This window comes from Hemiscyllium ocellatum, chromosome 9 (genome assembly GCF_020745735.1).
Source record: "Hemiscyllium ocellatum isolate sHemOce1 chromosome 9, sHemOce1.pat.X.cur, whole genome shotgun sequence".
Classification (NCBI taxonomy): domain Eukaryota; kingdom Metazoa; phylum Chordata; class Chondrichthyes; order Orectolobiformes; family Hemiscylliidae; genus Hemiscyllium; species Hemiscyllium ocellatum.
Genome location: NC_083409.1, coordinates 53,297,030 through 53,311,090, shown reverse-complemented (window position 1 = coordinate 53,311,090; position 14,061 = coordinate 53,297,030). Strand labels below are relative to the sequence as shown.

The 14,061-nt window shown below is 42.8% G+C and overlaps 1 protein-coding gene across 3 annotated transcripts in view; it reads right to left on the bottom strand.

The window, feature by feature from the left end:
• smg7 (SMG7 nonsense mediated mRNA decay factor) overlaps positions 1-13,681 on the bottom strand; it is a 139,327-nt gene extending 125,646 nt beyond the window's left edge. For 2 of the 3 annotated variants that reach the window (XM_060830314.1, XM_060830315.1), the window contains exon 1: positions 13,286-13,680. In XM_060830314.1, the coding sequence (XP_060686297.1) occupies positions 13,286-13,314 (29 nt within the window). In that variant the 5' untranslated portion in view covers positions 13,315-13,680. Of the gene's footprint in view, positions 1-13,285 lie in introns of all 3 variants that reach the window. The other variant, XM_060830316.1, reaches the window with a different exon arrangement.
• Positions 13,682-14,061: the final 380 nt, after the last annotated feature.

The following is a 14,061-nucleotide window of genomic DNA, read 5'->3' as shown; positions in this document are numbered from 1 at the left end:
CAAAAAAAAGGGAACACTGCCTCAGAACTCTGCTCAACTTATATTCAGACAAATTAAGAGTAGCAACTGGCCTCTCGAGCACCTCCATCATTAAATAAAATCGTGGCTAATCTGATTACTCCACTCCTACCCCTAATCCTTTCAACACCTTGCTTATTGAGCTGCTCCTCACACTAAATACGCAGATCTCCTTCCTTGTACTTCCATGGACAACTGGATCTCCCTCTCCCAATGCAATTTCCTCTTCAGCCCTGAAAATGCACTTTGTACTCCAGCATCAGACAGACAATTCAGCCTTCTGAACTCTCGCTCTTTAATGTACCGAAGTGTCAGTACCTCCCATTATACTATCGTCTACCACTACGACATTACTTCTTGCTCCCCTCACTTGAATCACTTCCCATATCACTGTGTCATCGTCAGTTAACTCATCTAGTCTACAGCCTACACCCTTGCACAAACAACTGAAAGAACTTCAAACATGTCAGACAGTTACAAAGGTTCAGGCTCCTACACTTTTGCCCTCTGGGTCCCCTTACCAGCCTTTATTAAAGCCACATTCCCCTGTCCATGACTACTGACCTCAAATACCCTATCGTAAGGGGTGTGACAATCTTCTGGTACAAACCATACAGAAAGCTTTTCTCTCCAAAAAGCACCAGCGTTCACCTGATTAATGTTAGAGTCATCAAGCACCAAGGTAGTTATCAATAAATTATTTTAATCTTTGATCAAAGTTTTAAATCAAATTTGCAAGCAGAATAACACTGAATGCAACCAAGAAATTTCAATCTTCTTTACTTCTTCCTAGCTCTGCTCGAGGATGAATACACACAAACACTCTGCATTTGCTTAAATATTGAGATTTCACAATATACTGAACCACATTAGAGTCACAATATGGTAACAACTATTTCATGGTAGCTCAGTGGTTAGTACTGCTGCCTCACAGCACGGGGGACCTGGGTTTGATTCCAACCCCAGGTGACTGTGCAAACCCCACATATTCATCCTACCGTGTTTGCATGGGTTTCCTCCAGGTTCTCCAGTTTTCTTTCTAAAGATATGCATGTTAGGTGGATTGACCATGCTAAATTGCCCATATAGTGTCCAGGGATGATCAGGCTGGATGGATTAGGCATGGGAAATGCAGGATATAGGGACTGGGTTGGGACCAGGTGGGATGCTTTTCAGATGTCAGTGCGGACTCAATAGCCTACTTCCCCACGGCAGGGATTCTACAATCTAAATCTATTAATATACTCAACAATAAACAAATACTTCACATACTAAATATATTTACTTTAGTCTGAAGCTGAAGGATGGAGGTTGTTTAGTTTGAGAAGGAAACATCTCAAACAAACTACTGCATTGTCCAATTATTGCAGTGAAACAGGTATTTTTCCACATAAGGGTAACTCATGTCTCCGTTCAAAATCATTCACACCATACAGATATCCTAAATTAATCTAGTCCCATTTTCCAGCACTTGGCCCAAATCCCTCTAAACCCTTCCTATTCATATACCCATTCAGATGCCCTTTAAATGTTGTAATTATATCAACTTCCAACACTTCCTCTGGCAGCCCATTCCATACATGCACCACCCTCCATGAAAATTTTGCTCCTTAGGTCCCTTTTAAATCTTTCCCCTCACCCTAAACCTATGTTCGCTAGTTCTGCATTCCCCCACCCCAGAAAAAGACCTTATTTCCCCAATCCATGCCCCTCACGATTTTATAAATGTCTATAAGGTCACTCCATAAGCCTCCAATGCTCCATGGAAAACAGTCCCAGCCTATTCAGCCTCTTTCTATAGTTCAAATCCTCCAACCCTGGCAACATCCTTGTAGATCTTTTTTGAATCCTTTCAAGTTTCACAACATCTTTCTGATAGGAAGGAGACGAGAATTGCATGCAGTATTCCAAAAGTGGCCCAACTAACACCCTGTACAGCCACAATATGACCTCCCAACTCCTATACTCAATGCTCTGACCAGTAAAAGAAAGCATACGAAATGCCTTCTTTCCTATTCTATCCATCTTAGACTGCACTTTGAAGGAACTATGAACCTGCACTCCAAGGTCTCTTTGTTCAGCAACACTCCCCATGACCTTACCATTAAGCGTATAAGTCTTGCAGGTCCACATACACAGATCGTTAAATTGCCAACAAGTATAGAAAATAATTAAAAGGTTTAGTAAAATACTGCCCTTGAAATTAATAAGATTAGAAGTCTAGGAGGCAGGAGTCATGACTTAGTGATACAAATCTCTGACTGGACCATATCTAGAGTAGTGCAAGTAATTCCACATCTTGAGACAGATATACTGGCCTTGGAAGGAGTGTAGCATATATTGACCAAAATGATTCCAGGAGTCCAAGGATGAAGCAAAGAGGAGAGATTAAACAAACTCTTGACTGCAATAACAACCAGAACTATCATAGATTCTAATTTGGTATTCAAAAGCTAGATATAAAAGTGATAAGACTCTACATTTAAGCAAAGCTAAATACGGGAAACAAACTATTCACAGAAAAATAAGCAAATCTGTTTATGGCAAAAGGATACAAGATCAATGAAAGATGCTGAGAAAAGAGCTTACTGTCATAGAGAACCATTTTATACCTTCAAGGAACAAGAGGACTACATGCCAGTAAAGACAACCATAAAAGATTAAAGATGCAAGAGACAACATGAAACTAAAAGGAAAAGCAGCTAAAACTACAATTAAATAAAAATACAAAGTGTACATCTTGGCACATAAGGGAAAAGATCACAAAAAGCAATGAAGGATTACAAAATAGGCAATTTGGAGATACGCAGAGAAAATTTCAAAGTGTGGCCAGGAGTAATATGGGTTACTTGAACTGATAACAGTAATAGCTCCAATGAAAATTAGGAAAGAGCAGGCATGCTGAATAATTATTTTACATCAATATTAGCAGTAGAAATGAGGAGAAATGCAAATCATACCAAGGGAACCATAGAGTCATAGAGATGTACAGCATGGAAACAGACCCTTCGGCCCAACCCATCCATACCGACCAGATATCCCAACCCAATCTAGTCCTACCTATCAGTACCTGGCCATATCCTTCCTATTCATATACCCATTCAAATATTGCAATTGTACCAGCCTTCACCACTTTCCCTGGCAGCTCATTCCATACACGCACCATCCTCTGTGAAAAGGTCGCCACTTAGCTCTCTTCCATATATTCCCCCTCTCACCCTAAACTTATGCCCTCTAGTTCTGGACTCCCTGACCCCAGGGAAAAGACTTTGCCTATTTACGCTATCCATGTCCCTCATAATTCTGTAAATCATTATAAGTTCACCCCTCAGCCTCCGACGCTCCAGGGAAAATAGTCCCAGCCTGTTCAGCCTCTCCCTGTAGCTCAGATCTTCCAATCCTGGCAACATTCTTGTAAACCTTTTCTGAACCCTTTCAAGTTTCACAACATCCTTCGATAGGAAGGAGACCAGAGTGGCACGCAATATTCCAACAGTGGCCTAACCAATGTCCTGTACAGCTGCAACATGACATCCCAACTCCTGTACTCAATACTCCGACCAATAAAAGAAAGCATTCCAAATGCCTTCTTCACTATCCTATCTACTTGCGACTCCACTTTCAAGGAGCTATGAACCTGCACTCCAAGATCTCTTTGTTCAGCAACACTCCCTAGGACCTTACCATTAAGTGTAATATGCCCTGCAACCAGTATTCATTCAGAGGTAAAAACGCACCAAAATATATTCAAAATAACAGCAATGGATGAAATATTCATGTGAAAGTATGGTAATTCCCCAGAAATAATTTCTATTGTAGTTTTACAAAGTAGTGAGTGAGAACCCCATGTCCCAATGTTTGCTATATTTGGGAACCATTTCTTTCAATTGGAAAACTTTGCAAGTTGCTCCATTACTTAGAAAGGAGTGTGGGGAGGAATGAACAAGGAATTATAGACAGCCAGCCTAACATCTGTTGTTGGGAAATTGCTAAGGTCAATAATTAAGGATAGGATTACTGAGCACCTTGAAAATGTTCAGCTGCTAAGTATGCTCTGGAATGGATCTATAATGGGTAGGTCACACCTGAAGGATCGGTTTGAAATTTTTGAAAAGGTGGCTTAACATATTGGACAGAACAACGTTGATTCAAGTTACTTATATGAACTTCTAAAAGGCATTTGATCCTGAAATTCCATCATGAGACACGGTTAGCTACAAATAAAGTTCATGATACTAAAGGCAAATTATTGATCTAGTGATGGTATTGGCTGAGCAATAAGAAACAGACCAAGAATAATAGGCGGGTACTCCAATTAAAAGGATGTTACTGCTGGTGTGCCACAAAGATGGGATCTCAAATATTCAAATTTGTGAACAATTTAGATATTGAAATATAAACCTACACATCCAGTTTTGCTGATGGTAGTATCATAAGCAGTACGAATCAACAATGCAGGCATTTGTGAAGTCATCCACTATGAACTTAAATACAGAACAGTAGTTTTCAAACGGCAAAAGGCTAGAAAAAGTGGAGGTCCAAAGAAATTTGATGGTCCAGGTATATTGACCATGAAAATACCATGAACTGCTACAGAAATTAATTTAAACGGTAATGCTTCAGTCATAAAATGGCCTGCTTAGACATTAACTACAGTACTGACAGCACTTCTTGGCATCACACTTTTGGCAGGGAGGGTACACAGATGAGTTGAGAAATAGCTATCAAGAGTATACCATGGAACTAATGCCGTTCTGTGTTTTTAGTTAATTCAAAAAACACGCAAAGCCCGGACCAGTTTCCTTCTCCTGCCAAGGTCAAGTCCCTGTCTGTGAATATATTTAAGCTTTCAGGACATGGAAGTAAACTACATTGCAAGGACAAATAATAATCTTAATTGTTAAAGTAACTCTTAGCACACTTCGGATGGTTCAGCAATTGATGACTAATCACGGAATCAGAGACATTGTTCTGTAAGCATGGACTGGTTGAATACTTTTAGTACTCTATTAAAATTGTCAAAAGGACTTGCTGTTTTATATAGTCTGTCAGCTGTTGAGAGGTATGAACAACACACCTGGCATTGCACTGGCAGTGAAATTCAGACTTCAAAATGATGCTTGCACTTGGTCAAAGAAGCAGACATATAGATAAAAATTTAATATAGAAGCGTAAGTGGTAACATTTGGTAGAGTGAATGGGGCAAATGAAGTGAGGTAGTGGAACGAGTTGCGAAAACCATTTATAAATGGGCAAGATCACCACTTTATCAAGAAGTTTATAATCTATAAGTGTGGACATTAGGCTTAGCCTTTATAAAGAGTAGGCATCAGATTGATCATTGTAATGCATGTTTTAGTAAGTATATCAGACCCTTTGACATGATGGAGAGCAAAATTGCTGAAATGGTATCAGAGATGAGGAACTTCAATTATGTGAGAAATTAAGGTTGTTCTCCTTACAGTTTCTAATGGAGCAAACAAGAAAAAACTGCTTCCAATTGCAGAAAGACCAATAATCAGATTTAAGCTGAACTGTCAAAAGACAAATCGTTTTTTGGAAACCTAGAATGCACCATCTGAAAATGGTGAAAGCAGATTCACCAGTAACTTCCATAAGGAAACAGGATAAAAACTTGAAGGGAAAACACACAGGAATGGGAAAGTGGTCTATTTAGATATTTCTTCAAAGAATAGGCATACACAGAATGGTCTGAGTAGCCTCATTCAATGCTATATGATTCCATGAAAAAATAAATTTTCATACATTGACATACTTTGTCTTTCAATCCTATTCTTAGAGCATCTCAGATTACAATTCTCACAATATCTTGGGACTAAGATGGAAAGCATAAAACATAATTAGGTTTACATATGATGCCTTTCACAACAAAATTGGACGAAATCATTACTAAGCTCAGAAATGATTATGCTAATTTAGTAAGGCAGCTACCATAAACTAAACTTGTATACGAGGGGTAGAAATGTTAGACTAAATTTGTACCAAGCATTGATTGGCAAAGTGGCAAAGTGCGCAAAATTCCAGTGGCTCTTCACATTATTAAAAAAAACACATCAGGACGGAAAGTTTATACGTATTAGCAAAGGATAAACAGACTGGTTCATTACACTTAAAAAATGCAAAGTTTGACAGCTTAGTGTTTAAATTTGTGAAAGGTTTTGATGAGTGGACATCGTGTGTTTCATTTTGTGTGGAGCAGCAATATTAAAGACCACCAATGTAAGATAGTTGCCAAGAAAGTCATTAGGGAATTCAAACCAAACTCCTTTACTGTGGTAAGAATGTGACATTCACTACCAAAGGAAGCAACTGAGGTGAATAGTAGGGGAAGCAAGATGAGACATGGAAGGGGATAAATGAGGAAGGATGGGATGAAGGCTCAATGGAGCACAAATGCTAGGATGGTCAGGTGGACAAAATTGTTTTTTCCCTATTGTCTACTATAAGTAATTCTCACTCTAAAGAAACTGACTAGTATGAGAAGTTTTTTTTTCAATAAAACTTTAACAGTCATACAGCACGGAACGCTTCAGTCCAACTTGTCCATGCTGACCAGACATCCCAATTTGATCCAATCCCATTTGCCAGCATTTGACCTATAGCCCTCTAAACCCCTTCTATTTATACACCAATCCAAATGCCTTTTAAATGCTGTAATTATACCCATCTCCACCATTTCTTCTGGCAGCTCGTTACACGCGTGTACCACATTCTGCATGAAAAAGTTAACCCTCAGGTTCTTTTTAAATCTTTCCCCCCTCACCTTAAACCCAAACCTCTAAGTTTGTACTCCCCTAACCTAGGAAAAAAAATCTTGGCTATTCACTCTATCCATTTTATAAACTTCTATAAGGTCACCCCTCAACATAGGAAAATCTTTCAGAGCTTGAGGAAAATGAATATCAATCAAAAGATGGGTGCTGGGTGAAGTAACCAAGTTAGATTTTTAACAGCAATTTATTGAAGAACAACGTAGTAAAATGGAACAGTCGGAGAAAACCTTAATTCTTCACAATATTGAAAAGTTAACAAACATACCATCACAATTACTATGACTAATCTTTGATAAAACGTTTTGTTTGAAAAACAAGTGTCTTTTATATCTCTCTTATTAAGTTAGTGTTTTTCTAAGTTCCTGGGGGGATCCCAAAATTTCACATTGGTTTTGAAACATACTGGTAATTTCCTGGGGATATTTTCTGGATCCTACCAAAGATTTTTTTTCTCTGTTATAACTATCATTAGTATAAGCATTATAAAACACTGATCACAATCTGATACTTTTTTGGCTCTCATCAATGCAATCATACAAACATGACAAAGCACAGGATGAAAGCAGCTACTGAACCCATCAAGCTAAACCCTTACTTAAGTCTATGACATCTTATGCTGAAAATGTGTTGCTGGTTAAAGCACAGCAGGTCAGGCAGCATCCAAGGAATTGGAAATTCGACGTTTCGGGCCAGAGCCCTTCATCAGGAATGAGGAGAGGGTGCCAGGCAGGCTAAGATAAAAGGTAGGGAGGAGGGACTTGGGGGAGGGGCGATGGAGATGTGACAGGTGGAAGGAGGTCAAGGTGAGGGTGATAGGCCGGAGTGGGGTGGGGGCGGAGAGGTCAGGAAGAGGATTGCAGGTTAGGAGGGCGGTGCTGAGTTCAAGGGAATTGACTGAGACAAGGTGGGGGGAGGGGAAATGAGGAAACTGGAGAAATCCGAGTTCATCCCTTGTGGCTGGAGGGTTCCCAGGCGGAAGATAAGGCGCTCTTCCTCCAACTGTCGTCTTGTTATGTTCTGGCGATGGAGGAGTCCAAGGACCTGCATGTTTTCGGTAGAGTGGGAGGGAGAGTTAAAGTGTTGGTTGGTTCGGGCGTGGTTGGGTTGGTTGGTTCGGGCGTCCCAGAGGTGTTCCCTGAAGCGTTCTGCAAGTAGGCGGCCTGTCTCCCCAATATAGAGGAGGCCACATCGGGTGCAGCGGATGCAATAGATGATGTGTGTGGAGGTGCAGGTGAATTTGTGGCGGATATGGAAGGATCCCTTGGGGCCTTGGAGAGAAGTAAGGGAGGAGGTGTGGGCGCAAGTTTTGCATTTCCTGCGGTTGCAGGGGAAGGTGCCGGGAGTGGAGGTTGGGTTGGTGGGGGGTGTGGACCTGACGAGGGAGTCACGAAGGGAGTGGTCTTTGCAGAACGCTGATAGGGGAGGGGAGGGAAATATATCCCTGGTGGTGGGGTCCGTTTGGAGTTGGCGGAAATGACGGCGGATGATACGCTGTATACGGAGGTTGGTGGGGTGGTAGGTGAGAACCAGTGGGGTTCTGTCTTGGTGGCGGTTGGAGGGGCGGGGCTCAAGGGCAGAGGAGCGGGAAGTGGAGGAGATGCGGTGGAGGGCATTGTCGATCACGTCTGTGGGGAATCTGCGGTCCTTGAAGAAGGAGGCCATCTGGGCTGTATGGTATTGGAACTGGTCCTCCTGGGAGCAGATGCGGCGTAGACAAAGGAATTGGGAATATGGGATGGAGTTTTTACAGGGGGCAGGGTGGGAGGAGGTGGAGTCCAGGTAGCTCTTTCCAATCCTCCCACTTCCTCCAAACTAAAGGAGTTCTCTTTCCAATCCTCCCACTTCCTCCAAACTAAAGGAGTTGCCATGGGCACCCGCATGGGCCCCAGCTATGCCTGTCTCTTTGTAGGATATGTGGAACAGTCCATCTTCCGCAACTACACTGGCACCACGCCCCACCTTTTCCTCCGCTACATCGATAACTGTATCGGCGCTGCCTCGTGCTCCCACGAGGAGGTTGAACAGTTCATCAACTTTACCAACACCTTCCATCCCGACCTCAAATTCACCTGGACTGTCTCAGACTCCTCCCTCCCCTTCCTAGACCTTTCCATTTCTATCTCGGGCGACCGACTCAACACAGACATCTACTATAAACCGACTGACTCCCACAGCTACCTGGACTCCACCTCCTCCCACCCTGTCCCCTGTAAAAACTCCATCCCATATTGCCAATTCCTTTGTCTCCGCCGCATCTGCTCCCAGGAGGACCAGTTCCAATACCGTACAGCGCAGATGGCCTCCTTCTTTGAGGACCGCAGATTCCCCACAGACGTGATCGACGATGCCCTCCACCGCATCTCCTCCACTTCCCGCTCCTCCGCCCTTGAGCCCCGCCTCTCCAACCGCCACCAAGACAGAACCCCACTGGTTCTCACCTACCACCCCACCAACCTCCGTATACAGCGTATCATCCGCCGTCATTTCCACCAACTCCAAACGGACCCCACCACCAGGGATATATTTCCCTCCCCTCCCCTATCAGCGTTCCGCAAAGACCGATCCCTTCGTGACTCCCTCGTCAGGTCCACACCCCCCCCCCCCCCCCAACCCAACCTCCACTCCCGGCACCTTCCCCTGCAACCGCAGGAAATGCAAAACTTGCGCCCACACCTCCTCCCTTGCTTCTCTCCAAGGCCCCAAGGGATCCTTCTATATCCGCCACAAATTCACCTGCACCTCCACACACATCATCTATTGCATCCGCTGCACCCGATGTGGCCTCCTCTATATTGGGGAGACAGGCCGCCTACTTGCAGAACGCTTCAGGGAACACCTCTGGGACGCCCGAACCAACCAACCCAACACCCCGTGGCTCAACACTTTAACTCTCCCTCCCACTCCACCGAAGACATGCAGGTCCTTGGACTCCTCCATCGCCAGAACATAACAACACGACGGTTGGAGGAAGAGCGCCACATCTTCCGCCTGGGAACCCTCCAGCCACAAGGGATGAACTCGGATTTCTCCAGTTTCCTCATTTCCCCTCCCCCCACCTTGTCTCAGTCGATTCCCTTGAACTCAGCACCGCCCTCCTAACCTGCAATCCTCTTCCTGACCTCTCCGCCCCCACCCCACTCCGGCCTATCACCCTCACCTTGACCTCCTTCCACCTGTCACATCTCCATCGCCCCTCCCCCAAGTCCCTCCTCCCTACCTTTTATCTTAGCCTGCCTGGCACCCTCTCCTCATTCCTGATGAAGGGCTCTGGCCCGAAACGTCGAATTTCCTATTCCTTGGATGCTGCCTGACCTGCTGTGCTTTAACCAGCAACACATTTTCAGCTCTGATCTCCAGCATCTGCACACCTCACTTTTTACTCTATGACATCTTATGGACATACCCCTGTTCAAGAGAAACTCTAGAAAAATACACTAATTCTAACTGCAGTCAAGAAAGACTCCTAGATATTTTCTTCCCTGCTATTTAAATCTGATGGTATGGTTCCCACTGATGTTATTTCCTCCTCTTCTGTGGCAAAAATATTATATTCAATAAGGTGTATCATTTATCCTTAATCTGGAAAATTCACACAAAGACCTACAATTCCACTCAGATGTTTATTCAGTTCATTTTAACATGGAATTAGTGCAGGATTAATATTTTCTGTTAGGACCAAATTGCACCTGTCTCACCACACAAAATTACTCTAATCTTTGGTCTTGTTCAAAAATAGTTAATTTAGCTCTATGTACTTGATCATAGCCAGGTTAAATTTCCATCAAATCTACATCAATCACATTTATTCTCAAAATTGAACCACACCGGATTAACCCTTTAATCAAGACAAGGCAAATAAGTTCAACTAATCTTCCCTCATATAACTCTCAATTTAGGAACTAAGCCTAGAATTATCCAATAATCAACAGATTAAAACTAATTATAAATCAACTTGCTTAATTTAATTGCATTTCAGAAGTTAATAAATTAAGACAGTAACAAAGATTTCACTAAGATTCAAGTGTAGTCATTCTATACATGTTTTTGAAATCTTGGAATTTTAAGCATGATTCCCTAGATGGGGCCTGCATTTCCCCTAGAAAGTGGTGCTGGAAGGAAGGTTACCCCTCAAACTGGATTTTAAAAGGCGATCCCATTCAAGGTTGTTTTTGCTTAAATTGTCAAAAGAAATGTGGTCAATATGTTAATCAGAAATTGTTTCATTGTAAAGCTACACAATGAGGAATTTGTTAGTTTGCCTGGATAGTTGGAAATACACTTCTCCTTATTGTCAGAAAACTTTGACTGCTATTGATGAGAGGGTCAAGCTTTTTCTCAAAGCAGATGTTAAATACAAAACATACACAAAGTAGTGAATCAGGCTTTTCAACAAGATACTAGTCTAGCAGGCAGAGAAACACAAGAGATAGGGCTTTAATGACAGTTGCTTGCCACATGCTGCTGGACAGATTTGTTGTGTTTAAGTCAGAAGATCAACGTACGTGTGGTAACATCACATCTTTATTTTGTCACAAAGCACAGATGTTACATCAATTGAATCAATGGATTCTAATCCTACCCATTGTTCCTTATATTTCATCTTATAGTAGAACAAAACATTGACAACTTAAACCTTATTTTACCTGAGTGTTAACCATTCTGGAGTTGAAAAAATATGTTGTACATGCAAATGATATTAGATCCACATTGCAAGGGGATGTAATTTTTCTCTATTGTTACATCCCTAACCTGAATCAGATAAATAAATACAATATAATGCAAATGAATTCCAATCAAAGTAAAATGACGAAGCCCAAGTATTCACCAACTGCAGTCATTTAAAATATATACATAGATACTAGGTGCCTTCAGGATCAAGGTCACAGAACCGCGAAGCAAGAGCTTCAGCAGCAACAATTTTTAAGCAAGGAATTAAAAGCTTTATTTATTGTACTTTGCACAAAGTGTATCTGGGCTTCTACAAGATGTTTGTTGCTAGAAAAACACAGGTCAGGCAGCATCCGAGAAGCAGGAGAATCGATGGGGCCAGAGCCCTTCATCCTGCTCCTCTGATGCTGCCTGACCTGCTGTGTTTTCCAGCAACACACTCTTGACTCTGATCTCCAACACCTGCAGACCTCACTTTCTTCTACAAGATGTTTGTCAGTGAGTCAAGTAGTATGACAATCTGTCTAAGCTGTATAACACTTGGTTTCATTCTGCCTAGTGCTTCATATTTACATAGAAATTGTAATCTATATCCACATTACATTTATGCTGCAGCCGCTGAATGTGTACAAGCAAGATGTTTTCAGTGTTTGAAGCTTCAGTAATTTGCTCCAAAATCCAACTCACTACAGTATGTACAGTTTCTTCATTTCAGTTACAACATATGCACTCTTTCTAGTGAGCATTACTTAAATCCTAAAAATGAAATGTTGCTACCCTCCTATTGAAAGAAAATATTTTTACCCATTGGAAATTGCACTGCACTTTTTAAATTGATAACTATACACTCAGGCAAATGTAATTGGATCCAGTACACTGTTTTAGTCAGTAAAACAAGTCTTGCAGGCAGAAAACTAATTCTGAAAGTGAGGTGCATAGAACATACATAAATTATTACTGAAGCATAGTTACGCTGTTAATTGTAACGAAGGTTTACATTTATACGCATTTTCCAGTTCCATACAACGCATTTTCAATCTCAGCAATCTTATCTGAAGCCTCCAATGACTCTTTAGCCCTTGTCTATTCCTAACAGCACAAAATTTAGGGAAATTTGATAATGTCGCCGCCATCATAGCAGCTCGTGAAATAGTCCACACTGCTCCACCCCCTATTTATCAAAGCATTGACTGATTTCCTGCAAAAATTCCTTCTGAAAGTGAAACTTAAAAATCTATTATAACGAAATGTACATGATGCTAATTCGGAACTGTCAGACCGACCAGTGAAAAAATGGCATTTTTAAGTCACCCCTGTGAAGAACATTAGAACACTTTAAATATTAGATTCGAGTTTCCTGTAGTACAGCATGTAGTAATACTTACGGAAGGTACTTGGTATTGAAACCTGCGTGTTTGCAAGGTGTGTACATGAGGTTGGTGCTATTTGATGCGTGTCCGTGTGCAGAAAGCTTGAAGTAACGAAACGTGTGTCCCCAAAAACAACGCCAAACTACGGATGGGGGTCACAGAAGGTACAATATCTGGCAAGGTGCTGCGCGCATGTCCTGCCCTACTACCGGATATAGCAGTGCTCATTATTTGGCAGCAATGGGGGAAGAAGAGGAGACAGGGACACTAAGCAACCAAGCGGCTCCGAGACGCTACGTCTACTGCGGAAACCGAGACCCAGGCCCAGGGCCTGTTGCTGACCTCGGGAAGGTAACTAACAACCGTGCCCCATACATACACCTCGCAACGCTCCAGGCCGCCATTAAACAGCAGGCCCAGTGCTCAGGCTCTCACCGTAAATACTGCGCGCAGAGCGGGTTCATTCTTCCTCGCTAAAGCCCAGCAACAGCCGCCATGTAATCTCCCGAGTGCTGAACGATCCGGATGGCGTCGGCGAGGACGAGGTTAAACTCATAGCTCGGCGCTTGGATAGAGGACGAGGAGGGAAAACCTTAAAGGGGAGTGAGGGCGTGAGGCCGGGGCCACGGGCCTGACTTGTTTCTGTTGGGCCGTCGCTGCCTCCCTCAGAGAGCGCGCCTGATCGCGCGCTGCTTCCCAGGCCACCGTCTGCCGCTCGCGCTCCGCTCACTGCTCGGCGACGGCGGCCTCATCTGTGTCACCGCCAAAACCGTCCTCCTCCTCCCCCCCGGCCTTCTTCTCCTTCACTCCCGACACACAAACACACACTTCCGGCTTGACGGCCAGTGCAACCAGTTTCGCCCTCCGGCGGAAATACGCCATCAACTCAATATTCCCATCTCGCTAAGGCATTACGTACTGTGTGGAAGGGATTCTTCTGAGGACTGGCTTACTGTATTGGGAATTAAAAGCAAAATGTGCTACCATCAGCCCTTAAAAGTGAGCAAGGCAGAACGTTCGGCCAGCAGAATCATGTACATTTTCTTTTTGAAACAGTTCTGTGTTAGTATAGTACTGGTCTTGCTCCACTTCCAATCCTAAAATGAGAAAGATATTCAGGCTTAGAGATTGTCTCATTTCTGAATTCAAAAGTTCTGGGGTTCACGTTTCACTCTAAAAACTGGAACGTAAATGGTTGCAAAACTTGGCTG